The sequence below is a fragment of the Schistocerca piceifrons genome, chromosome 11 (assembly GCF_021461385.2).
Source record: "Schistocerca piceifrons isolate TAMUIC-IGC-003096 chromosome 11, iqSchPice1.1, whole genome shotgun sequence".
NCBI classification, from domain to species: domain Eukaryota; kingdom Metazoa; phylum Arthropoda; class Insecta; order Orthoptera; family Acrididae; genus Schistocerca; species Schistocerca piceifrons.
This window is the reverse complement of record NC_060148.1, coordinates 9,957,608-9,985,606: the sequence shown is the minus strand read 5'-3', so window position 1 is coordinate 9,985,606 and position 27,999 is coordinate 9,957,608. Positions and strand designations below refer to the sequence as shown.

The window sequence follows — 27,999 nt, the reverse complement described above, 5'->3', positions numbered from 1 at the left end:
CAACGAAGATTAGATGGGTAGATCACATAACTAATGAGGAGATACTGAATAGAATTGGGGAGGAGTTTGTGGCACAACTTGACGAGAAGAAGGGACCGGTTGGTAGGACATGTTCTGAGGCATCAAGGTATCACAAATTCAGCATTGGAGGGCAGCGTGGAGGGTAAAAATCGTGGAGACCAAGAGATGAATACACTAAGCAGATTCAGAAGGATGTAGGTTGCAGTAGGTACTGGGAGACGAAGAAGCTTGCACAGGATAGAGTAGCATGGGGAGCTGCATCAAACCAGTCTCTGGACTGAAGACCACAATAACAACGTGACAACGGCCGCGGAAGCCTACATTTACAAATGTAGTGTTGATTTCACAGTTTCAGAACGATCGCGGGAAGGAATTACTTGCATAAAATATCAGGAAGTGTGGGTAGGGAGCGGTTTAAAGTGGAACGACCACATAAAATTCACCATGGGTGAAGCAGATACAAGATTCATATTGACTGGAAGAGTCCTCAGGAAGTGCAGTAGACATACGAGGCTCACTCCGAAAGAAAAGCACACTATTTTTTTTTTTTAAATCCATCTTTTATTGTACATGTTTGGAAGTTAAACAATGTGTAGATACAGCCTTTAGGAACAATATTTTCATTTCTCCACATAATTTCCATCCCTCTCAGCTGCCTTACGCCATCTTGGAACCGGCGCCTGTATACCCGCACAGCACAATTCTGCAGCAACCTGTTGGAGAAGCTGTTTGGCAGCGTGCACAAGGGAGTCATCATCTTCAAACCTTGATCCACGAAGAGAGTCTTTCAGTTTCCCAAAGAGATGATAGTCACATGGAGCCAGGTCAGGACTGTAAGGCGGGTGTTTCAGTGTTGTCAATCCGAGTTTTGTGACCGCTTCCACGGTTTTTCGACTGACATGTGGCCGTGCATTGTCGTGCAACAGCAAAACGTCCTGCTTTTGCCGGTGTGGTCGAACACGACTCAGTCGAGCTTTAAGTTTCTTCAGTGTCGTCACATATGCATCAGAATTTATGGTGGTTCCACTTGGCACGATGTCCACAAGCAAGAGTCCTTCGGAATCGAAAAACACCGTAGCCATAACTTTTCCAGCAGAAGGTGTGGTTTTGAATTTTTTTTCTTGGGTGAATTTGCATGATGCCACTCCACTGATTGCCTCTTCGTCTCTGGTGACAAATGATGGAGCCATGTTTCATTACCTGTCAGAATTCTTCCAAGAAATTCATCTCCAACATTCTCGTACTCTTCCAAAAGTTCGCTGCATACCGTTTTTCTTGTTTTTTTGTGAGCCACTGTCAACATCCTGGTAACCCACCAGGCACAAACCTTTTTTAACGCCAACACTTTCAGTATTCTGCAAACACTTCCTTCCCCTATCACAACGTAGTGTGACAATTCATTCACTGTGATGCGTGTGTCAGCAGTCACCAATTCGTTAATCTCTGCACAGTGTCTGGAGTGTGTGCAGTACGAGGCCTGCCGCTGCGAGGACAATCCCCAATATTGCCGTGCCCAGTTTCATCGCGTAACCTGCTCGCCCACCGACCAACTGTACTGCGATCGACAGCAGCATCTCCGTACACCTTTTTCAACCTCTTGTGGATGTTTCCCACTGTCTTCTTTTCACAGCACAGGAATTCTATGACAGCACGTTGCTTCTGACGAACTTCAAGTGTAGCATCGATCTTGAAGATATGCTGTGACAGCGCCACTCACGGGAACAGGTTGAACTAAGTTTGAAAACAAGCGGGAAGGATGTATCTGCACACTGTACGCTTTCACACATGCAGAATGAAAACTGTATTTTTACAAAAATAGTGTGCATCTCTTTTAGATTGGATTGGATTGTTTGGAGGAAGAGACCAAACAGCGAGGTCATCGGTCTCATCGGATTAGGGAAGGAAGGGGAAGGAAGTCGGCTGTGCCCTTTCAAAGGAACCATCCCGGCATTTGCCTGGAGCGACTTTGGGAAATCACAGAAAACCCAAATCAGGATGGCCGGACGCGGGATTGAACCGTCGTCCTCCCGAATGTGAGTCCAGTGTGCTAACCACTGCATTTTTTTGGTGTGACCCTCGTATGAAGGAGGTAGCTTATAAAAGCCTCGTTCAACCAAAGCCTGAATATTGCTCGTCAGTCTCGGTTCCATACCAGACAGGACAAACAGAGAAGATCCAAAGAAGAGCAGTGCATTTCTCTACAAGCTCATTTACTGAGCGCGAAAGTGCCACAGAGAGGCTCAGTGAACTCCTGTGGCAGACGCTGCAAGAGAGGCATTCTGCATCACGGTGTGCTCTACTGCTAAAGTTTCGAGTCCTTACAAGAGTTAATCAATATATTGCTTACTCCTACACTCATGCTCATAAATTAAGAATAATTGCAGAATGTGGTGCCACACAACGTGGCACTACACAAAACTGGCGCTAATAGCATAGGCGCGGTATTGGTGATAAGTTGAGAAAACCGTCCCAAAACACATGTGCTACAAAACGCCACTGTTTCCTGCACATGTACCGCGACATGAATGTGGGATATGATCACCATGCGCACGTACACTGACCACACAATGGGTTGGCATACTCTGGATCAGGTGGTCGAGCAGATGCTGGGGTATAGGTTCCCATTCTTGCACCAGTGCCTGTCAGAAATCCTGAAGTGTCGTGGGGGTTTGAAGACGTGCAGCGATACGTTGACCGAGAGCATCCCAGATGTGCTCAATGGGGTTTAGGTCTGGAGAAGAGGCAGGCCACTCCATTTGCCTGTTTCGCCTGTTTCAAGATACTCTTCCACAAAGACAGCTCGGTGGGGCTGTGCATTATCATCCATCAGGAGGAAGGTGGGACCCACTGCACCCCTGAAAAGGTGGACATGTGCAAAATGACATCCCGATACACCTGACCTGTTACAGTTCCTCTGTCAAAGACATGCAGGGGTGTACATGCACCAATCATAATCCCATCCCACATCATCAAACCACGATCTCCATGCAGGTGCCTTTCAAGGACATTAAGGGGTTGGTATCTGATTCCTGGTGCACACCAGATGAAAACCCGGCCACAATCACTGTTCAGACTATACACGGACTCATCCGTGAACATAACCAGGGGACCACTGTTCCAATGTCCACATACTTTACGGGCTCTCCTGTGACCATGGGTCAGTGGACTGCGTCTTGCAGGTCTCCAGCTGAATAAACCGTCTCTGTTCAGCCATCTGTAGACTGTGTGTCTGGAGACAACTATTCCAGTGGCTGCGGTAAAGACCCGAGCGAGGCTACCTGCAGTACTCGGTGGCCGTCTGTGGGCACTGATGGTCATATATCGGTCTTCTTGTGGTGTTGTACACTGTGGACGTCCCGTACTGTAGCGCCTGGACACGTTTCGTGTCTGCTGGACTCGTTGCCATAATCTTGAGATCACACTTTGTGGCACACGGAGAGCCCGTGCTATGACCTGCTGTGTTTGACCAGCCTCCAGTCGCCCTAGTATTCTACCCCTCATAATGTCATCAATATGTGTTCTTTGAGCCATTTTCAACACACAGTCACCATTAGCACGTCTGAAAACGCCTGTACACTTACTCGCTTCACCGTGCTCTGACATGGACTGACACACCTCTGCATACGTCGACTGCTGCCAGCGTCACCATGTGACGACTGCAGGTCAAATGCACTGCATGGCCGTACCGCAAGGTAATTTAAACCCGCAAACCGTCCACCAGAGCGCTGTTTCACCATGTATGAGCATTATCCTTAATTTATGAGCATGAGTGTACATACAGGGTAGAAAAAAAATTGTGTTATAAAGTTTTTACCCAGGATGGCTGATGCCAGTAGGGACCAAAATTACTAATGTTGTGTAGGTCGACAAGCGCCATTTTTAAGCTGCAGAAACTTGGCGCCATGCACTCCGATTGGCTGTGGGATTGCCCTGTTGAAGTTCATCGGTTGACGGGCAGTGCTATGGTTCTCAGTCCACACACACACAAATTTGCCTCACCCCGTCACTGCCCTAACGTGATACGCACACGTGTCCAATAGACCTTGCCATTTGTCTCCACCTCATGTCAGAGGCATTCACACGCAAGCTTTGCCTCAGAGCACACACACGTCACCTGCAATCTAGTCACACAGTAAGCACGGTGGCACAGTATTCATTTGAAGAACACCGAGATGTGGTATTTGTTTTTGGACTAGCCGACGGTAATGAGCATGAAGCTGGACGGTTGTATGAGGAACGGTACCCAGCAGGACGCCACCCACACTCGCAAACGTTTACAGCAGTTCACCGGTGACTTGGCGAAACAGGCTCGTTAGCAAGATATCACGGTGATGCTGGAAGACCTCGAACACGACGGGATGTTGCATTTGAAGCGACAGTTCTGGAGCGCATCGAGGAAGCGTCTACAAGTACTCGAGTGGTTGGACACGATGTGGGGGTCACTCATTGGTTTGAGGGATGACGGCCAGCATCCATTTAGTTTCCGCCCTGTCCAAGACATAAAACCTGTGGCGGACTATGAACATGGGCTAGGGTTTTGCCAGTGGTTTCTGCAAAGTGTTGCATGAGATCCCAACTTCCTCCCCATTGCATTGTTTACTGACGAGAGCACCTTCCATCGGGATAGCCTTTACAACACTCGAAACATTTATTACTGGGCAAGGGGAAATCCTCATGTCTCGTACGTCCACGGACACCAGGAACGATTTTCGCTCAACGTTTGGGCAGGCATTTTGGCTGACGATCTGATTGGGTCGGTCTATCTACCTCCTCGACTTACCGGGGCAAATTACTTTCACTTTTTGCAAGAAACTCTACCCAGCCTGCTGGAAGATGTTCCCCTGGACATACGGCTACGCATGTGGCTGTAGTACGATGGGGTGCCCACACATAACATTTGTGCTGTGTGTGGATACTTAAATGGACTCTTCGACGGCCAGATAATTGGGCAGAGGTGCTCGTAGGCCCCCGCGATCACCAGACCTCACGCCACCAGATTTTTACCTGTGGGGATTTTTCGAGGTTCTAGTTCACCCACCCGGGCTCTAAATACTTAGGAACATTGTGTAATTAATGGATCGCATTCAGCATGCCACCAATCTTTGAAAGAATTCGACAAAACACCGTTCGACATTACCAAGCTTGTGTCGCATCAGGGGGTCGCCAGTTCGGGCAGCTGCTTTAAGTAAACATGTCCTGCTACAAAAAAAGGCCCTTTTCAGGGCCGACACAATTTGTAAAAGACTTTCTGTATGCAAACTAACAGCTATTAATGGGTTTGTTTACAGTACATCTTATCATGAAACTATAATGGATGTGTCGGGACCCTGGCGGATTCGCCCCCAGGCCCCCTGAGTGGAAGGCTGGAGTGGTACCACCGAACATGCCGGCTATCTCGGATACATTGCAATCTCTGGCAGGCAAAGCATTCGAGGTCATGCCTTGTCCAGAGCATCTGGCAACAGGGCAATCCAGCAGCCAATTGGAGAGTGTGGTGCCAAGTTTCTGTAGTTTAGAAATTTTCCACTGTCGACCTACACAACATTAGTAATTTTGGTTCATACTGGCATCAGGTATCCAGGATTAAAATTTTGTAACATAATTTTTCTCGCTGGCTGGAGTGGCTTTGCGGTTCTAGGCGCTACGGTCTGGAACCGAGCGACCGCTACGGACGCAAGTTCGAATCCTGCCTTGGGCATGGATGTGTGTGATGTCCTTAGGTTAGTTAGCTTTAATTAGCTCTAAGTTCTAGGCGACTGATGACCTCAGAAGTTAAGTCACATAGTGCTCAGAGCCATTTGAACCATAATTTTTCTCCATCCTGTATATCTCGCGAGAAGGACAGGAGGGTAAGATTTGAGAGACCCAAACTCACATGGAGGCTTACCAGCAACCGTTCATCGCATGAACTGTTCGCGAATGGAACTGGAAAATGGGAAAGTGACACTGCTGCACAAAGTACCCTCCGCTACACACTGCAACGTAGCTTCCTAAGTACAGATGGAGCTGATGATGTAGATCCAGATGTATATGTCATTTTCAAAGGAACCATACCTGCATTTGCCTTGTTGATGATGGATATTACTCCCGAATGGAATAAAAGTTTAGTCAGATAATTACTGTAATGTGATTAACAACTTTTCCTATTTTGAAGGATCACTATGCAACATGTCCCTTTCACATTAGTATACTAATACACATTGCTTTTACTATTGACACATGCATGTTAGCAATGAATCGTTTTGTTTTTACAGCAGGCAGTACATCATGACCATTTCTGTCGAGCTGGAGATGAAGCCGCCTCCTGAACATGCAGCTGAAGGAAGCCGAAGAGCCAGCAGACTGAGGCAGCACCTGGCCGCCATTGCCAGTGAGTACAAGTCTGACAACTGCCTTACACACAGCTGGTCCAATGTGATTGCTCAACACCATATCCCTAAAAATAGTTACACCTAGCAGTAGTGGAGCTGTACTGGCACAAAGACAGTCTGCATTGTTGCCAGATCCTCCAAAATTCAGGGGTCAAGCTTACACTGTTGCCAGATCTCCCAAAAGGGTCAATGTCCTAAGGCCATTATCCTCTGTATCTTCAAGGTCGTGGGCCAATGTCCTACTTTGTCAGAGTCCTCTAAGACTGGTCACAGAAGACTTGTATGCAGTCCAGTTTGTGCAATTACTGTGTTTTCCTAACGTTCTACCAATGAATCACAGTCAGTGATCTGACTTACCTATAAATAGGCCAACTGGTCACAACATTCCACATCCTTAGAAACTGCTACTCCCAGGTATTTCTATGAGCTGACCTGTACCAATTGTGACTCATTGATATAGTAGTTGGAGAACTCTACGTTTACGTGTCTTTTGCAAAATAAAACAAAAATTTCACTCTGCTCAGCAGTGATAATTTTTGCACGAATCTGGAATCTCAGAAAGCTCTCATGGGACACCTGTCCAGGTTTGGTTTCCAGCTAGCTGCCATGTAAGACCTTGTACACTTCAAAAGTGAGGAGAAAAATGTGCAGTACACATGATGATGAACTCGCACCGTATGCAATAGCATCTAAATTAATTTATTTAATAATCATCAGTACACCTCTACATTTGAACCATTTGAAACAGAAAGGGCATCGAGACTGTTTTCAATTTCTTGCCATGTTCTTTGTAATACATGCTCTGGGACTGTTGCAATCCCATCAGATGTCTCAACATAGTCATGTTATCCGCTATGATTGCATCCACACAGTCCTCTACGAGTCTCAACAAACGAAAATATGGCTGACATCGAAATAAGTGTGCAAGGAATAGAAAAGCCACTGAAATCACTCAACAGAGGAAAGTCCACTGGACCTGACGGGATACCAGTTCGATTCTACACAGAGTACGCGAAAGAACTTGCCCCCCTTCTAACAGCCGTGTACCGCAAGTCTCTAGAGGAACGGAAGGTTCCAAATGATTGGAAAAGAGCACAGGTAGTCCCATTCTTCTAGAAGGGTCGTCGAGCAGATGCACAGAACTATAGACCTCTGTATCTCTGACATCGATCTGTTGTAGAATTTTTGAACATGTTTTTTGCTCGCGTATCATGACGTTTCTGGAAACCCAGAATCTACTCTGTAGGAATCAACATGGATTCCGGAAACAGCAATCGTGTGAGACCCAACTCGCTTTATTTGTTCATGAGACCCAGAAAATATTAGATACAGGCTCCCAGGTAGATGCCACTTTCCTTGACTTCCGGAAGGTGTTCGATACAGTTCTACATTGTCGCCCGATAGACAAAGCAAGAGCCTACGGAATATCAGACTAGCTGTGTGGCTGGATTGAAGAGTTTTTAGCAAACAGAACACAACATGTTGTTCTCGATGGAGAGACGTCTACAGATGTTAAAGTAACCTCTGACGTGCCACAGGGGAGTGTTATGGGGCCTTTCTTTTCACAATATATATAAATGACTAGTAGATAGTGTCGGAAGTTCCATGCGGCTTTTTGCGGATGATGCCCCAGTATACAGAGAAGTTGCAGCATTAGAAAATTGCAGCTAAATGCAGGAAGATGTGCAGCGGATAGGCACTTGGTGCAGGGAGTGGCAACTCACCCTTAACATAGACAAATGTAATGTATTGCGAATACATAGAAAGAAGGATCCTTTATTGTATGATTATATGATAGCAGAACAAACACTGGTAGCAGTTACTTCTGTAAAATATCTGGGAGTATGCGTGCGTAACGATTTGAAGTGGAATGATCATATAAAATTAATTGTTGGTAAGGTGGGTACCAGGTTGAGATTCATTGGGAGAGTCCTTAGAAAATGTAGTCCATCAACAAAGGAGGTGGCTTACAAAACACTCGTTCGACCTATACTTGAGTACTGCTCATCAGTGTGGGATCCGTACCACAGGAGATAGAGAAGATCCAAAGAAGAGCGGAGCGTTTCGTCACAGGGTTATTTGGTAAGCGTGATAGGGTTACGGAGATGTTTAGCAAACTCGAGTGGCAGACTCTGCAAAAGAGAGGCGCTCTGCATCGCGGAGTAGCTCGCTGTCCAGGTTTCGACAGGGTGCGTTTCTGGATGAGGTATCGAATATATTGCTTCCCCCTACTTATACCTCCCGAGGAGATCACGAATGTAAAATCAGAGAGATTCGAGCGCGCACAGAGGCTTTCAGGCAGTCGTTCTTCCCGCGAACCATACGCGACTGGAACAGGAAAGGGAGGCAATGACAGTGGCACGTAAAGTGCCCTTGGCCACACACAGTTGGGTGGCTTGCGGAGTATAAATGTAGATGTAGATGTATATGTAGAAACTGAGCGTAGTAAAGTCAGGGGAACGTGACCAGGCATTGGGTCCTCTGCATCTGATCCAGCGAGTAGGAAATTTCTTAGCCATTAACTTGTGAACAGGTATTGACCAATGCAGAGGAACTTAGTCCTGTAGGATGATGGTTTTGCGTTGCCAGCCTCGTATCTGACAGTATGCAAACTGCTCCAACATGTCCAGACACACTGACCCGTTCAGTATGTTCTCTGCAAAGAAGAACAGTCCAGCAATGCAAGACGTTCAGTTTAGCGCCATTATGAACATGTTCAGTGATAGTGTCCAGATTTTGCAAGTCCCAGATCTGAATGTTATACCGATTAATCGTTCCTGATACATGAAGGATTGCCTCATCTGAGAACAGCCGTCTTTCCAGGAACTGGGTGTTCATGCCAGTATGCCGCAGCATATCCGTAGAAAACTGTTGTCGCCTCGGTTTGTCATTCGCCATCAAATGTTACAGACCGTGCACTTCGTAAGCATACAAACAAAGATGTTGTTGTACTACAGGATGTAATGTCGCCTGGAGCACATTAACTTGCCTAGGTGCCTGCGGAATTCATACAGGGTGTAACACCTCGGTTCAGATTACAGTGATAAAAGCTATAGAAAGAATAATTTAAAATTAAGAATAGAATTTTTAGAGAGGAAAATAGTGTAGAATCAGAGTTCGGTAATTGCAGATCAAAATTATAGTATATCAGCAACTAGTTTAACGTCTAAGTACAGCAAAGCCACGGAAGCTCCGTCATGGAGAAGGCGGTGACGTTAAACTCTTGTGATGAAAAACCTATAAAAAGGCCTGATCGTCATTATTGCCGTCTTTTTTCCTTGATCGTTTCGTTAAAGGGCGGGAACCCGTGTCAGTCAGCGAGACAATAATTAGATTGGTCTTCATCGTGTTGAGATTCACGATAAACTGTTCGAATATTACGGAGATTAAAAGTGATGTAGTGTACGATCTCTGACTGTTGGTAGCAACGGAATATTAAGGGGATTTTAGGACTTTAGTGCTAGATTGGAACTTTACGGACATATAGATGACAGAAACTCAAATTATGTGCTGATACGAGTGAATTCAGAGGTACCGGTATTCAGATATTAACGCGTGGACTTTTGAAAGTGTCGTGTGTCGTTATTTGCGAATCTGGACGTAGAGCGCGCGCATATCGGCATTTGCGGACTATTTAGATTCCTCCAGGCTAGGAACCTTTTAAATAGACCTTCATCCATCACCATCTTAATCCTCGAATATAGAGTGAAAGTGAAATACAAGAGTGTTGTACTTATTTCATCTACCTAGTAATAATCAGTGGAGGTTTTACGGAACCAAAGCTATTCAGCAGTAAGTCAGCACCATCTAGCGGAAAGCGTAGGCATTAACTGATACGCTAACTGAAGTGAAGGTTTACGTGTTGTACGGACTGCTTAATACGAACTTCTGTGATTCTTTGACATCCCCACTCCCTCTGAAAGGTGGCGCAGGCTGTCTTAATCATAAAAGGGGAGAGTTTTGCCCGGGCAAATTACTAAATAAAAGCGATATTTACAAGACTCGTAGTAATAGCGAAACACAGGGCCCGCACCTCATCGGAGAGTCGTCGCTGTCGGGAAGTAAAGCCGGGAAACCTACTGACGATATTATAAATCCCTCCAAATCCTTGAACGCCATGCTCTCCGCCTCGCCTATCGCATCCATCTCCCCTCCCCTCCCCCACGTGGATCCTGTATGATCTCATCCCCTTCCCCCACCTCCTCCTTTTCCTTGAAAGGATACGGATCCTGTACACCTCCCGTAAACTTGATCCTCCTCACCCACTCGTATCCCCGATCCTCTCCCATCCCCGCCTGCTGCCGCGCCTGTAATCCCACGTCCCACCCGGTCTCCATCTCTCCACCCTCCTTACTCTCTCCCAAGGTGGCTTCCGCCAGCTCCCCCTCCCTGATGATGTCCTTCTCCCCTCCATCTACCCCTCCTATCAACTTTGACGCTGCCCCACCACCCACATCCGGTGTCCTTTCCTTTAGGCACCCTCCCTCCCTCCCTTCTCTTCCCTTCCCTCCCCTTCTCTTTCCTTTTCCCCCGTCCCCTCCCTCCACAACTCTTCCCCCCGGGCTTCCCCTCCCCCTTCCTCCCTCCCCCCTTTCTCCCCTGCCTGTGGCATCTCTGCTCTCCCCTCTCCCTCTCCCACTCCCCTTCCTCCTCCTCCTCTCTTGGCAGGTCCCCGGACTCTCACACGCATAGTGAACATTCGCGCGCCGGAGATCATCGCCATCAGTGTCTAGTGTGTGTGCTTCGTTTTGTGTTTCGTGCAGTTACAACTCAACTGTTCACATGTGCCGTCGCAGTTCTCCGTGTTTTGTGCGCCGTGTCAACAAGTGTTAGTGTTTTTATCGTCCAACGTGAACGGCTTCTTGTTTTTTGTTTTTTTGTAACTACTTTCTTTGCCCGCCATTTTTTGTATTTTCTGTGTCACCTATCTCATATTATTGTACCCCATAAGGCTGAAGAGCGGCGTATTATGCTGCTGCCAGCCCGCCTTGTATGAGGTGCTGAAAATTACAATAAAGGAAAAAAAAAAAAAACCGACGATACGTATCTACGAGCAGACGTCTACGTGGAGTACCTAAAAAGGGGACCACAAGAGAGCTGGGGACGCTTCAAGGGGCTTTTGAGAAATGCTTTTCTCGTGTCCTCCGCTGTCTCTTATGAAACATTACGATGTGCACCACCCAAATGATTCAGAACACTTCCAGTTGCCAGAAACCTATATAATACTAGTCTTTAATTGTTTTCACAGCAGCTGCCTCACATCCATACTGCCGGGCTGGGATGGCTGAGCAGTTCTAGGCGCTACAGTCGCGCAGGTTCGAATCCTGCTTCGGGCATGGATGTGTGTTATGTCCTTAGGTTAGTTAGGTTTAAGTAGTTCCAAGTTCTAAGAGACTGATGACCTCAGAAGTTAAGTCCCATAGTGCTCAGAGCCATTTGAACCATTTGAACATCCATACCACGATAATTTATTTGCTTAGTAATCGGCGATTATCTTTCTGAAAATCACACTACTCCTTGTGCGCATTGCTACACTCTGGCGGCAGTTGTTGGCAGAACTGATGTGGGGTTAGAAATTCTTTGAGATTGTCTAGCCTGCGGAGTAATTTCACTATCATATCTATTGTAGTTTGGTCTTTGAAATGTCAAAGGACTGAGAGAGACAAACCATAGACTGCCTGGCAGAAAAAGTGGAGCACCCAGAAAGGGGACAGGAAACGAAATGAAAATTAACGAATTGAGAGTGCATGTGAAGTTACTTCAGTGATTACAAAATGGAGTCAAATTATGTGTAAATTTAAGAGTGCAGGAAATCTGTGGCCCACTGTTGTGGCATCAGGATTCACTCAGTCCCCAACAGCTGTGACCTGAAGCCATAATCGATGGCTTCGCGCACTTCTTCACCAGGAGTAACACTAATGTGGCTCTCTAAAACATTTTAAGGATGGGAACTCTCCCTAAAAATGGTTCAAATGGCTCTGAGCACTATGGGACTTAACATCTGAGGTCATCAGTCCCCTAGAACTTAGAACTACTTAAACCTAACTAACCTAAGGACATCACACACATCCATGCCCGAGGCAGGATTCGAACCTGCGACCGTACCGGTCACGCGATTCCCGACTGAAGCGCCTAGAACCGCTCGGCCACCGGGCCGGCTGGACCTCTCCCTGTGTCGCCACAATACTCACTGCAATGGTCATCTGCGGTAGTGCCGAACCGTGATTCATTCCAAATACAATGAAACGCTTTCATCAGCACACCATCATTCCCAGGCACAGCATTATATTTCAACAAGTTACATAAATGGGTAACTGATGGAGACTTTTGAAACAGTGCAGGGGCACAGTCAAAATAGAAAATGTCCATTCCTCTTGGAGTGCTAGTCTTGCAAATTTCACACGAAAATGTCTTTGAAGTTTGGATGGTAGCAGCTGTATTCGCGGAAGTAGAGCTGTGGGGAAGAGGCGCGGGTCGTGCTCGAGTAGATCAACCGGTAGAGCACTTTCCAACGAAAGGCAAAGGTCCCGAGTTCGAGTCTCTATCCAGCACACAGTTTTAATGTGCCAGCAACGTTGAAAAAGTATACTTCAGTAAAACAAAAAAATATCTCCATGCATAGCCTAGGTATTACAGCATGTATACCTTCCTGACTGGATAATGTGTCCTCGATGTCAGCATTTGTTCTTGTAGTGGGCACTGATCATAATGCTTTGGTTAGTCAACGTATACCTATGGGAGATATGAATTTGATAACCTATAAAGAGGGACTTGACTACAAGCCAAGAAGTAAACACACTATATGAGGAAAATTATCCAGACACCTGGCTGATTACCTACAAGTTCATGGCGCCCTCCATCGGTAATGCTGGAATTCGGTATGCTGTTGGTCCACCCTTAGCCTTGATGACAGCTTCCACTCTCGCAGGCACACTTTTAATCAGGTGCTGGAAGGTTTCTTGGCGAATGGCAGCCCATTCTTCATGGAGTGCTGCGCTGAGGACAGGTATTGATGTCATTCAGTGAGGCCCGGCACGAACTCGGCGATACAAAACATTCCAAAGGTATCCAGAATGAGATTTTCACTCTGCAGCGGAGTGTGCGCTGATACGAAACTTCCTGGTAGATTAAAACTGTGTGCCCGACCGAGACTCGTACTCGGGACCTTTGCCTTTTGCGGGCAAGTACTCTACCAACTAAGCTACCCAAGCACGACTCACGCCCCGTCGTCACAGGTCTACTTCTGCCAGTACCTCGTCTCCTACCTTCCAAACTTAACAGAAGCTTTCCTGCGAACCTTGCAGGACTAGCAGTCCTGAAAGAAAGGATATTGCGGAGACATGGCTTAGCCACAGCCTGGGGGATGTTTCCAGAATGAGATTTTCACTCTGCAGCGGAGTGTGCGCTGATATGAAACTTGCTGGCAGATTAAAACTGTGTGCCAGACCGAGAGAGTTTCATATCAGCACACACTCCGCTGCAGAGTGAAAATCTCATTCTGGATATTCTACTGTTTCTGTGAGAGCCACCAGCAGACACTCAGCGTCCCAGACTGACCTCGGCCCTGCCCGGACCTGTCCGCAGTGAGCATCGGGGCGCTGGGCACCGGCACGACACTGGGCTGGACCAGCGTGGCCATCCCGGAGCTGCAGTGCGGCTACGCGTCTGCGGCCGGAGCGCAGTGCTACCAGTCGTGGCAGCTGGCCTGGGTCTCGGGCTGCATGTCGCTGGGGGCGCTGGCGTTCTCGCTGCCCGTGGGGCGGCTGGCTGACGTGCTGGGCCGCAAGCGGGCCGGGCTCTGCCTGGGCCCCCTCTTCCTGGCCGGCTGGGCCTTCCTCATCTGGGGAGACTCGGTGAGTCCTGCTGTACTCCTCTGCACCACCACACCGCACATCGTTCTTGTTGAACTACACTACTGGCCATTAAAATTGCTATACCACGAACATTACGTGCTACAGACGCGAAATTTAACCGACAGGAAGAAGATGCTGTTATATGCAAATGATTAGCTTTTCAGAGCATTCACACAAGGCTGGCGCCGGTGGCGACACATGCAGTGTGCTGACATGAGGAAAGTTCCCAACCGATTGCTCATACGCAAACAGCAGTTGACCGGCGTCGCCTGGTGAAACGCTCTTGTGATGCCTCGTGTAAGGAGGAGAAATGCGTACCGTCACGTTTCCGGCTTTGATAAAGGTCGAATTGTAGCCTATCGCGACATTGGTACTCGCGTTGGACGAGATCCGATGACTGTTAGCAGAATATGGAATCGGTGGGTTCAGTAGGGTGATACGGAACGCCGTGCTGGATACGAACGGCCTCGTATCGAAATGACAGGCATCTTATCTGCATGGCTGTAACGCATCGTGCAGCCACGTATCGATCCCTGAGTCAACAGATGGGGACGTTTGCAAGACAACAACCATCTGCACCAACAGTTGGACGACGTTTGCAGCAGCACGGACTATGAGCTCGGAGACCGTGGCTGCGGTTACCCTGACGCTGCATCACAGACAGGAGCGCCTGCGATGGTGTACTCAACGACGAACCTGGGTGCACGAATGGCAAAACATCATTTTTTCGGATGAATCCAGGTTCTGTTTACAGCATCACGATGGTCGCATCCGTGTTTGGTGACATCGCGGTGATCGCACATTGGAAGCGTGTATTCGTCATCGCCATACTGGCGTATCACCTGGCGTGATGGTATGGGGTGGCACTGGTTACACGTCTCGGTCACCTCTTGTTTGCATTGACGGCACTTTGATCAGTGGAGCTTACATTTCAGATGTGTTACGACCTGTGGCTCTACTCTTCATGCGATCCCTGCAAAACCCTACATTTCAGCAGGATAATGCACGACCGCATATAGCAGGTCCTGTACGGGCCTTTCTGGATATAGAAAATGTTCGACTGCTGCCCTGGCCAGCACATTCTCCAGATCTCTCACCAATTGAAACGTCTGGTCAATGGTGGCCGAGCAACTGGCTCGTCACAATACGCCAGTCACTACTCTTGATGAACTATGCTATCCTGTTGAAGCTGCATGGGCAGCTGTACCTGTACACACCATCCAAGCTCTTACTCAATGCCCAGGAGTATCAAGGTCGTTATTACTGCCACAGGTGGTTGTTCTGGGTACTGATTTCTCAGGATCTATGCACGCAAATTGCGTGAAAATGTAATCATATGTCAGTTCTAGTATAATATATTTGTCCAATGAATACCTGTTTATCATCAGCATTTCTTCTTGGTGTAGCAATTTTAATGGTCAGTAGTGTATATCAAATAACGGTTTGCATAATGACATTCAAACTGCACAGTTGGCCTCAGGGCACCGTGGAAATTAGTATGTGCATGGTTTTCTTTAATTAGTTTGGTTTAGCAATGAAGCCCTCTTTCATTTGGACGGGTTTGTGAATAAGCAGAACTGGTGCATTTGGGGAACTAAGAATTCGCATTTCACAATCGCGAAGTCTCTTCACCCTAAACATGGGATTGTGTGGTGGACAGTGTCCAGTCACGGAATAATCGGTGCGATATTCCTCAATACCATGGTAACTACCAAACTCTATGTGAAGGTTTTGGAAGATGATTTCATCCCAGTTTTCCAAAGTGCCTCTGATTTCGACGAGATGTGATGCATGCGAGACGGAGCTCGACACCATCAGAGCTGGACAGTGCTTGATGTCCTGGAGGAGCACTTTGGGGACCGTATTCTCATTCTGGGCTACTCAGAGGCTACTGGCGTGGGCCTCCATTGTCTGCCATATCCTCTGGATCTGAACACGTGCGACTCATTTTGTGGGTCTGTACTAAAGGCAGGGTGTACAACAACAATCCCAATACCATTTCTGAGCTGAAAACAGGTATTCGGGAGGTCACCGACAGTATCAACGTTCTGAAACTTCAGCCGTCACGTAGAATTTCGCTATTCGTCTGCGCCACATCATCGCTAATGATGGTGGGCGTACCGAATATGTCATAACCTAAATCCAAACATCTGTAGTGACGTTTACATGTTGAATAAAATGTGTGCACGCCGTAGTTTCTAACTAATTTACGTTTTTGTTCATACAGTTCAATAAGTGTCACCGTGTAGCATCACGTCTAGGCACGGCAAGGTCCAAAGCGGTTTTGCGATGGTGTAAGCTGAGGGTATCGTTCGGAGTGCTATACTGTTTTATGGTAGCGTGTGCAGACTGCATAACCTGTGGAATTGACTGGACTGAGACGTGCTTTGTAAACTTCCAGCACCACTACCACTTCTGCTGCCTGTCGCACAATGAATACACTCTGATGTCCTTAAAACGTCCTTATGTTTTAGGGACATGTGTTCATCTTTTATTTACCAACGTAAGCCTGCTTTTAGTAAATACGACGGGATCCTATGATTATTTAATGATCTGTTACCATTTTAAATCTGACATTTCGTGGGGAACCAATATTTTTCTTAATTTTTGGCCAACATTGAACTTGACAACATGCTGAGTGTCTTGCAATGTATGTTAAAGGGATAAAATCAAATACCTCAAAATAACATGAAAGACCGAAACCTGGGTTGTACTTAAACGAGCAGCACAAGACACAAGTGGTGGTGTATTGCTCCAAAAAGAAATTGCCTTAAGGGGACATTGTACCGGGTGATCAAAAAGTCAGTATAAATTTGAAAACTTAATAAACCACGTAATAATTTAGATAGAGAGGTAAAAACTGACACACATGCTTTGAATGACATTGAGTTTTATTAGAACAAAACAAAATTCACAAAATGTCCGACAGATGGCGCTGGATAGCAAAACGTCAGTGACTGTGCATGACAATCGTGTATAAAAGGAGCTGTAATGAGAGAGAGAATCAGATGCGCCAGAAGTCGCAGCATGTTGACGTTACCTGAAAAGGCGCCTTTACTGACGCTGTACTATCAGAATGGGGAATGTGCTAGTTCAGCGTTACGATCCTATCGCCATAGGAAGGGGATTGGAACAGGTAAAGGTCCGTTCACAAATGCAGCTGTGGCGAGAATGATTTCGAAGTTTGAAGCCATGGGTTGTTTACACGATAGACCCCATAGTGGCCGACCGAGCACAAGGCGTAATGCTGCTGAGACAGTTCAGGAAGAAATGGATACTGTAGCGGGTTCGTCTATGCACGGAGAAGTCAGCGCTCGTGCAGTCGCACGTCGCACTGGCTTTCCATACACTACTGTTTGGTTGGCACTTAGGCGTACCCTCCGATGCTATCCGTACAAAATCCATTGGAATCGTGAACTGTTACCTGGCGATTTAGTGAAGCGGAGGGCATTTGCGGTGTGGGCGTTTCAAAACATGGCGGAAGATGACGATTGGTTGAGTAACGTGTTGTGGACCGATGAAGCTCATTTCACGCTCCGAGGGTCTGTCAACGCCCACAACTGCAGAATTTGGGCTACCGAAAATCCTAGAACTGACGTGGAAACTCCATTGCACGACGAGAAAGTGGCGGTATGGTTTGGATTTACCACATCTACCGTTATCGGGCCTTTTTTTCTTCGAGGAAATGCGTGATTCTGGTTTTGTAAGTGCTACAGTGAAGGGTGAGAGGTACGCCAATATGTTACACAACCGCATCATCCCCAGCGTGGCTGATAAACACCTGCTGGAACGTACGATGTTTATGCAGGATAGCGCTCCATCCCATACTGCTAGACGCGTGAAAGATCTCTTGCGCGCGACGTTTGGTGATGATCGTGTGCTCAGCCGCCACTTTCGTCGTGCTTGGCCTCCCAGGTTCCCAGACCTCAGTCCCTGCGATTATTGGTTTGGGGTTACCTGAAGTCGCAAGTGTATCGTGATCGACCGACATCTCTAGGGATGCTGAAAGACAACATCCGACGCCAATGCCTCGCCGTAACTCCGGACATGCTTTTCAGTGCTGTTCACAACATTATTCCTCGACTAGAGCTATTGTTGAGGAATGATGGTGGACATATTGAGCATTTGCTGTAAAGAACATAATCGTTGCTTTGTCTTACTTTGTTATGCTAATCATTGCTATTCTGACCAGATGAAGCGCCACCTGTCGGACATTTTTTGAACTTTTGTATTTTTTTGGCTCTAATAAAACCCATGTCATTCCATGCATGTGTGCCAATTTGTACTTCTCCATCTACATTATTCCGTGATTTAATCAGTTTTCAAATTTATATTGACTTTTTGATCACCCAGTTTCTCCTTTGCTGCCAATGTTAAATTTTATCTAATTTTGTGACCCATTATCGTGGAAAGTCTTTAAGAGACAAACTTACAGTTTTCCATAATTATTGAATGCACTTTTCTAGATATACTGGACTAGAATTATTACTAAAATTGTATTGTGGGGCATGTCCTCTTTTTTTTTCAAACACTCATTTTTTGACAGATTTTGTAAATAAATGAACAAAAACAAAACAACTTAGGATATTTTAATCATTCTAGTTCCATATGTGTTGAATATCACTCTTGGCATGCTGTGAAAATTTCATGCCTCTACCATGAGTACTTTTTTAGAAAATGGGTAATTTATTGCAAAAGAATGTAGTTCAGAGATATTGAGGTTTAAAACTTTTTTATTACAAATTCTTATACTGACTTACATTTCTGCGTCTTTTATGCTCTAGAATTGCCCTGGCCCATAGCCTGTGTCTTCTTCAGTGTCACAACAGCCCAGTGCTTGCCTCCTCCTCTTCTTTCTGGTTTCTTTTGTCATTTGCTGAGCAGCTAACTCTGCTTCACGTACATGAAGCTCATCCACTTCCTGCAGTCCTTTAGCTGTGTTCTGTCCCAATCTTACCCCTAACTTCTCCAGAACCTTAATTCTTTCATATTTCCCACCATTAAAAGTTATTTCAGCTTGAGGCACTGCTAACTTTAGAGTCACAAAGCCAACAAATACATTTTTACGCACATGCCACCACACAACATAATTGAAAGACTCATTTACATTCTGGGTCTTCCTATGTAAAGAGTTGTTTAGTAGCTCAGGATTTGCCAAATCTCTGTAAATATCTTTGATTGCCTCCATTACTGCTGAAGGAAGAGAATTTTTATGTGTAAATTCATGCAGGGTGTCAGAAAATTCAGCTTGCCTATATTTACACCAAGTGTTTTGTGGAGGTGGACACAAAGCATGACATGGCTTTTCATCGGTTGATATTCGATGAAAGAAAGTGCTCCACACAGCTCTTTTCATCTTCTCTAAATTGTCATAGTTATCTCTAATGGTCTTCGCATAATATTGCTGTAATTCATCAATTACTTTGTCTGCTACTTTTCCAGCACATTTTATTGTCTTGCAATCAGACGCGACACTACTTTGAACGAAAATTAGTATCAGAAACAAAGGACTGATTTGTTTATTATTAATGCGAACGTCTGAGACGTAGCAGTAGGCACAGAACAAAGCAATTCACAGCCTTCTAGACGGTGTAGTTCCCAAGATATGACTGCTCAACTGTGCCAGTATATGCGTAACCGCGAAATTTGACAGTCACACGTCAACATTCAAAATACTATTTGAAGGTCCCACAATTGTCTGATTTTAATGTATTATGTACCGAAATGTTCAGGAAACTCCAAAGTACATTATGGAGTAGAAAACAGAAAATGTCAAATTTCAACAAATTTCACGTACAATGTCCCCTTAAAGATGCTGTCGTAAAAACGGGACAGTGTCGTCCTTATACAATCATCATCTCCCAAATGTTCCTCTACTGTATACAGTGAAAAATCCTGTAAAACATGTTTGTATGCCTCTGCAAGTACAATAAGGAAACCACGCCCTAGACATGAAAGATTCCGTATCACTGTCTTCTCCATACTTCACTGCTGGTATTACACTTTATGGCGGGCAACATTCTCAAGGCATTCGAGAGACACAAATCCTTCCACCAGATTGCTACACGGTACAGCCTTCCTCGTCACTCCAAACCACGTGTATACAGTCATACACTGTGCAGTGCCATCGCTTTTTACACCGTCTCGAGCGCCGCTTACTAAATGAAGACCGGCTCGACTATTGTACCACATGATTCTTAACGCCTTTTTGCACAATCACTGTGCAAGCCGAACTGCTGGTAGAACTTTGGTATTCACTGGAGATTCCGTCCTCTCTTAACAGTCGATCTTCACAATGCACGATGGTTTCTCTCCTTCAGTACACGAGGTCTGTTCTGGTCTCGGTTTAGTCGTGGCTGTCCCTTCACATTTCCACTTCACAACAACGTCACCAACAGTCGACTAGGGTAGCTTTAGAGGGCCTGGAACGTTCCTGATGATTGTCACTCAGGGGATATCCAATGAGTAGTCCACATTTGAAGTCACTGATTTCTGATGTAATCTGTGAGACCTGATTTTCTCCTGACCTATACAATTTTCAAACTACTTATGGCAATTCAGCCAAGTAATATTTACAGCGACCGCAGATATCTCAGCAGGGGTACTCCCCGCCATTTTCAAGGCACAAACTGCAATGGACAGGCGATGTACAGGCAAATTTAAAGCCTCGTTTCCTGGAGCAATTCAGGAAAGATTACACACACACACACACACACACACACAGACGCTGAACACTAGTGCCACAAGGACGACCAAAGCCAGAGGTATCGATAGTGAAAGACTACGAACTAGCAGGTGAGGTAACATTGACTTTGTCCCTCTGTTTTTTGACTTGGGAGAGGACAGGATTCATAGCAGAGTTCAAACAAAAGCCTCCATCCCTGTTTACAAGGTTGCTCGCTAATTTAATCTCAACAGCTTCCTTAATAACACTGTCCCAATAGCTGGACTTGCATGCCAATATCTCGGTATTGTTACATAACATAAACAAAAATCTCCATCCCTGTTTACAAGTATCAGGAACTCAGATGATTTCTTATGTCGTTTGGAGCGAATGCACTTCAATGACTGATATTCTAGTAAGTTTTGATGTGGTCTCTCTGTTCACTCGTGTTCCTCTGTCTGATTCGTTGCGGTTAATTGAGTTCAGGTTTGGTGTTGAATTAACTAATGTCTTCCGACATTTGTTGACATCCGCTTACGGTACTTTTTATTCAGTGACCAGCATTACGAGCAGACAGATGGAGGTGCTATGGGTAGCCCGTTGTCTCCTGTGATTGCAAATTTGTTTATGGGAGACCTCGAGCAACGTGCATTGGAGTCAGCGCCTTTAAAACCCGCCTGTTTCTTCATATATGTTGATGATACTTTTGTTGTTTGGTTTCATGGTACGGAGAATTTGAAAACCTTTCTAGAACATCTGAACTCGATCCACTCGAACACTCGTTTTATGATGGAGGTGGAAGAGGATGGTTGCCTTCCCTTTCTTCACGTTTTGATTAGGAATAAGATTAATAGATCATTGGGAAATGTAGTTTACCGGAAACGTACTCACACTGACTTCTATTCACAGGCTGATATTTGTCACAATCCAGCTCAATTTGAAGGGGTACTCCGTACCTTGGTACACAGGGCACATGTCATTTCCGGCACTGACACTTTGCCAGCTGAGCTGGCCCATCTTCAAACTACATTCCGTCAGAATGGTTATAGTGATAGATTGAACGTGCGTTGCGCTATCGACCAACAGTGCATCGGGTGACTGATGATAATACTGAGTCTACTGCCTTTTTGCCTTACGCAAGAAGAATTTCCAACAAGATCGGTCGTATTTTACGGAAATACGATGTGAAATGTGTTTTCAGACCTCCATCTCAAATTAGAGTGTTTTTGGGTTGGTCTGCCTAAGACGGTTGTATATAGCATTCCTTGTAACTGCAGCTTGGCATATATTGGTCAAACTATCAGGACCGTGGAGAACCGATGGACTCAGTGTAAAAGGCAGACACGATTACAGCAGCCAACTAGATCTGCTACTCAAACTTCCTGGCAGATTAAAACTGTGTGTCGGACCGAGACTCGAACTCGGGACCTTTGCCTTTCGCAGGCAAGTGCTCTACCAACTGAGCTACCCAAGGGCGACTCACGCCCCGTCCTCACAGCTTTACTTCTGCCAGTACCTTGTCTCCTACCTTCCAAACTTTACAGAAGCTCTCCTGCGAACCTTGCAGAACTAGCACTCCTGAAAGAAAGGATATTGCAGAGACATGGCTTAGCCACAGCCTGGGGGATGTTTCAAGAATGAGATTTTCACTCTGCAGCGGAGTGTGTGCTGATATGAAACTTGCTGGCAGATTAAAACTGTGTGCCGGACCGAGATTCGAACTCGGGTCCCGAGTTCGAGCATCAGTCCGGCACACAGTTTTAATCTGCCAGGAAGTTTCATATCAGCGCACACTCCACTGCAGAGTGAAAATCTCATTCTACATCTGCTACTGCTGAACATTGTTTGGATACTGGTCACCCTATGTTACATAACAATACCGAGATAACGGGACAGTGTTATTATGGGAGCTGTTGAGATTAATGAAACGAGCAGCGTTGGAAACAGGGATGCAGGTTTTTGTTTAAAATCTGCTTGCAATCCTGCTCTTTCCCGTGTCAGAAAACAGAAGGACAATGTTACCTCACCGAGCGAGGTGGCGCAGTGGTTAGCACACTGGACTCGCATTCGGGAGGACGACGGTTCAATCCCGTCTCCAGCCATCCTGATTTAGGTTTTCCGTGATTTCCCTAAATCGATTCAGGCAAATGCCGGGATGGTTCCTTTGAAAGGGCACGGCCGATTTCCTTCCCCATCCTTCCCTAACCCGAGCTTGCGCTTCGTCTCTAATGACCTCGTTGTCGACGGGACGTTAAACACCAATAACCTAAGACAATGTTTCCTCACTTGCTAGTTCTTAGTCTTTTACTGTCGATGCCTCTAACTTTGGTCATCCTTGGTGGCACTAGTGGACAGTGTGTGTGTGTGTGTGTGTGTGTGTGTGTGTGTGTGTGTGTGTGTGTGTGTTATCATTCCAGAATTACTCCGAGAACTGAGCTTTTAAATTTGCTTGCACATCGCCTGTCTGTTGCAGTTTGTGCCTTGAAAATGACGGGGTATACTCCAGCCGAAATACACTATCAAAAGTATCTGATCAACCCAGAAACATACGTTTTTCATATTAGTTGCATTGTGCTGCCACCTACTGCCAGGTACTCCGTATCAGTGACCTCAGTTTGTCGTTAGACATCGTGAGAGAGCAGAATGGGGCGCTTCACGGAACTCATGGACTTCGAATGTGGTCAGGTGACTGGATATCACTTGGGTCAAACGTCTGTACGCAAGACTTCCACACTCCTAAACGTCCGATGTGATAGTGAGGTGGAAACGTGAAGGGACACGTACAGCACAAAAGCGTACAGGCCGACCTCGTCTGTTGACTGACAGAGTCCGCCGGCAGTTGAAGAGGGTCGTAATGTGTAATAGGCAGACATCAATCCACACCATCACACAGGAATTCCAAACTGCATCAGGATCCACCCAAAGTACAATGACAGTTAGGTGGGGGTTTACAAAACTTGGATTTAATGGTCGAGCAGCTACTCATAAGCCACACATGACATTGATAAACGCCAAACAATGCCTCGCTTGGTGTAAAGAGCATAAACATTGGACGGTTGAACAGTGGAGAAACGTCATGTGGAGTGATGAATCACGGTGCACAATGTGGCGATCCGATGGGAGGTTTGTGAGTATGGCGAATGCCCAATGAACATCATCTGCCAACAATAAAATTCGGAGGTGATGGTGTTATGGTGTGGTCGTCTTTCTCATTGAGGGGCTTGCACCCCTTGTTGTTTCGCGTGGCACTATCACAGCACAGGCCTACACTGATGCTTTAAGCACCTTCTTGCTTCCCCAACACCATCGACCACACATTCATGATTCACGGCCTGTGGCGTAGTGGTCACACGATGATAACATCCCTGTAATGGACTGGCCTGCACAGAATCCTGACCTGAATCCTACAGGACACCCTTGGGATGTTTTCGAACGCCGATTTTGTGCCAGGCCTCACCAACTGACATCAATACTTCTCCTCAATGCAGCACTCCATGAAGACTCAGCTACCATTCCCCATGAAACCTTCGAGCACCTGATTGACCATAGACCTGCGGGAGTGGAAGCTGTCATCAAGGCTAAGGGTGGGCCAACACCATATTGAATTCCAGCATTACTGATGGAGGGGCCGGCCATTGTGGTCGAGCGGTTCTACGCACTTCAGTCCAGAACCACGTGACTGCTGCGGTCGCAAGTTCGCATCCTGCTTCGGGCATGGATGTATGTGATGTCTTTAAGATAGTTAGGTTTAAGTAGTTCTAAGTTCTAGGTGACTGATGACCTCAGAGCTTAAAGTCCCATAGTGCTCAGAGCCATTTGAACCGATGGAGGGCGCCCTGAACTTGTAAGTAATTTTCAGTCAGGTGTCCGGATATTTTTGATCACATAATTATAGGTGGTCGCTGTAAATATTATCTGGCTGGATTCCCTGAAGTGGTTTGAAAAATCACGTGAAAATTACTGCTTCTCTGCTGACAACACAATACTCCTCACCCCGTTTTATACTGTAGGGGCCCACCTCTGTTGATATCTAGTGGTGAATTCTGCATTACATAGGACTGACTCGGTTCTTATGATCAGAGAGTATAAATTGGAGACCAACAAAACAACAAAGTGGCTGCTGATGTCTTTTAAATCATCTATATTGTTCCGCTCAATTAGTGTTCTCATTTGAGGGGGTGACCAATTGTGAGTCCAGACATATCTGTAAGATTACATGGGCAACCTCTATCCGCAGCTGGCATTGCTGTGCGTGGGCCGCCTGCTGACCGGAGCTGCGGGCGGAGCCTTCAACGTGCTGGCGCCGGTGTACATCGCCGAGGTGGCCCAGAAGGAAGTCCGGGGAGCACTGTGCGGCTACTTCCAGCTGCTGCTCACCGTCGGCACCCTCTACGTCTACGTGCTGGGTGCGGTGACCGGCCTGTTCTGGACCTCCGTGGGCTGCGCCGTGGTGCCCGCGGTCTTCCTGGTGGCACTCTCGCTGGTGCCCGAGACTCCCCCCTACCTGCTGCAGGGAGGCCGGGAGGACGAGGCCCGGGCGGCCCTCAGCTGGCTGAGGGGACCGCGCTGGGACGTGGAGGCGGAGCTGGCCGAGGCGAGGGCGGCTCTGGAGGAGGACTCCGGGAACGGGAGGTCCGGGTCCCTCCGGGAGGGGCTGAGCACCCCTGCTGCCGGTCGGGGAATCGTCGCGGGGCTGGGGCTCGTCACGTGCTTCCAGCTCTGTGGCATCAACGCTGTGCTTTTCTACGCGTCCGATATCTTCCTGGTGAGCAAAATCTGCCAGCGACTCTTGTGACGATTCACAGTGAGGGACGTTTGGCCAAGAGAATGCGCCATCTAAGATAGTCCTCACTAGTACAAATCTAGCTTAGTTGGTTTGTGGGATTAAAGGGACCAGACTGCTACGGTCATCGGTCCCTTGGTCCAAAACTGAAAACACCCACAGAGAATAAAAACGAGTATGGAAAAGACGACAGACGACACAAGACAAGAAAGACATACACAGAGACCAGACAAAACGAAATAAAATCACACAGAGTGTGACAGTGGTTGGCTGACCATAGAGATAATAAAGGAAAAGCCAAACACTCGAAAACCCAGTCTATAATCGTAGGCCTAAGGCCAGACTCAAAACAAAAAAGACATAACTAACACTCAGATTACGTGATAAAAACCCCCTGCCTGAATAAAACGCAGAACTAAGCCTGCCATGACAGTGTCATTTGTTAAAAGGGCAGGGAGCGTGTCAGGTAGCGCTAACGTCTGCCTGAGCACAGCTAAAAGGGGACACTCCAACAAAATGTGGACCACCGTCAAAGCGGATCCGCACCGACATAGAGGTGGGTCCTCACGGCGCAATAAGTGGCTGTGCGTCACCCCTGTGTGCCCAATGCGCAGCTGGCACAGGACAACGGACTCCTTGCGAGAGACCCACATGGATGACCGCCACACAGTCTCCTTGATAGGACGGGGTTTGTTTGGCGTGGTCAGGTTGCGCCATTCAGTGTCCCAAAGTTGGAAAACTTTGTGGCGTAACATCGCTCGCAAATCAGTCTCCGGGAGGCCAATGTCCAGAGATGGTTTACTGGTGGCCTGTTTGGCCAGGCTGTCAACATGTTCATTGCCGGGTATCCCAACATCGTCTGGGGTCCACACAAAGACCACAGAGCGGCCATAATGGGCAAGAGTACAAATCTAGTTTTAATGTTATTTTTACAATCTAGTGCCCCTTCTTATTGGGTTAAAATTTCATCTGTGGCACCTTGAGAAGCTGTGGTCATGAACATTGCTTGTATTGTTATCTATCCCTTCATATTCACCCGTGAATGTGACACATTTTTCCCAACAGTGCATCACTTAGTTGTACAAGACTGAATTTTGGCTGTTGAAGAAACATTCCACCTTGAAAATCACTGTGTCCTGGTTCTGGATACGCAAGAAGGCCATGGGTGCCGTATCAGGAGAATAAGGGAGATGAGGAAAAATTCTGCACGGCAAAGAGACACGCTGTGTGACTGTGACCTGTCCAGGGCAATCTGGGGCACTGAAGTTAAAAACGTTCTGGGTTGTTTGATCGTGTCAAAAAATGGTTCAAATGACTCTGAGCATTATGGGACTCAACCTATGAGATTATCAGTCCCCTAGAACGTAGAACTACTTAAACCTAACTAACCTAAGGACAGCACACACACGTCCATGCCTGAGGCAGGATTCGAACCTGCGACCGTAGCGGTCTCGCGGTTCCAGACTGTAGCGCCTAGAACCACACAGCCACTCCAGCTGGCCTGATCGTGTCATATTTCTTGGAGTGATCGACATTTCAACCCCTCTGCTGGGATCTACTTCAGGATCTTTTACTGTCCGTTGTAGACTGAGCACAATCTACAGCATAAGATCTTGAGGAAGATCCAAGCAACGGGGTCGAAACGGCGATCATGCGAAGAAAAATGATGTGGCCTAACAACTCAGCAGATTTCAACTTCAGTGACAACGGTCACAGAATTCTACAGACTGTGCATTTTCATCGACCAGTGGCACCAAGTTGGACAGCTTCTCGCTACACTTCATCATCACAACCTCCCATAACCTTGCAAGAGATTTCAGTTGTATGCTCCTGTGACTGATTTACACTTACGAGTGTAATTGCTAGTAGACCAACCACACTGTAGCAGTCATGAACACAAACATCATCAGCTTCTCCGATGTTGGTTGAGTTTTCGAGTTTTCTGATAGTGATGAATGCACATGTTCTTGCTTTGCTCTTTTGTCTCAGTGTCCCTGTAATACACCCAGTACTTCGGCCATGGAGATCAGGCAGCTAAAGAAGTCCTCTGGACTGGTCTGAGAGAGTTGCTGCATCTTCACAGCTGCATCGATTTGGTGGGCTTTACAATGGGCATAAGCAGTCAGGAAGCCATTGGGTGGCGGCCTTTGCCGTGCCCAATGTGCCATCCAAGATACTGAAAACTGATCTGTGACTAATTCTGACATTTCTCACTATCAGATTGACAGTGATACCCCTGGTCTCCGAACATTGGTGCCTCCACCACTCTTCCACTTTCTTCTCCATCACACAGATATAGTTCTTTCT

General features: G+C 46.7%; 1 protein-coding gene across 1 annotated transcript in view; it reads left to right on the top strand.

Annotated features, from left to right (window-relative positions):
• The window catches only part of LOC124720143 (facilitated trehalose transporter Tret1-like), a 50,224-nt gene that overhangs the window by 17,591 nt on the left and 4,634 nt on the right, over positions 1–27,999 (top strand). Inside the window, exons 2-4 of the mRNA XM_047245446.1 lie at positions 6,276–6,391; positions 13,977–14,245; positions 25,147–25,674. Coding sequence (XP_047101402.1) covers positions 6,289–6,391; positions 13,977–14,245; positions 25,147–25,674 — 900 coding nt within the window. The 5' untranslated portion in view covers positions 6,276–6,288. The remainder of the gene's footprint in view (positions 1–6,275; positions 6,392–13,976; positions 14,246–25,146; positions 25,675–27,999) is intronic.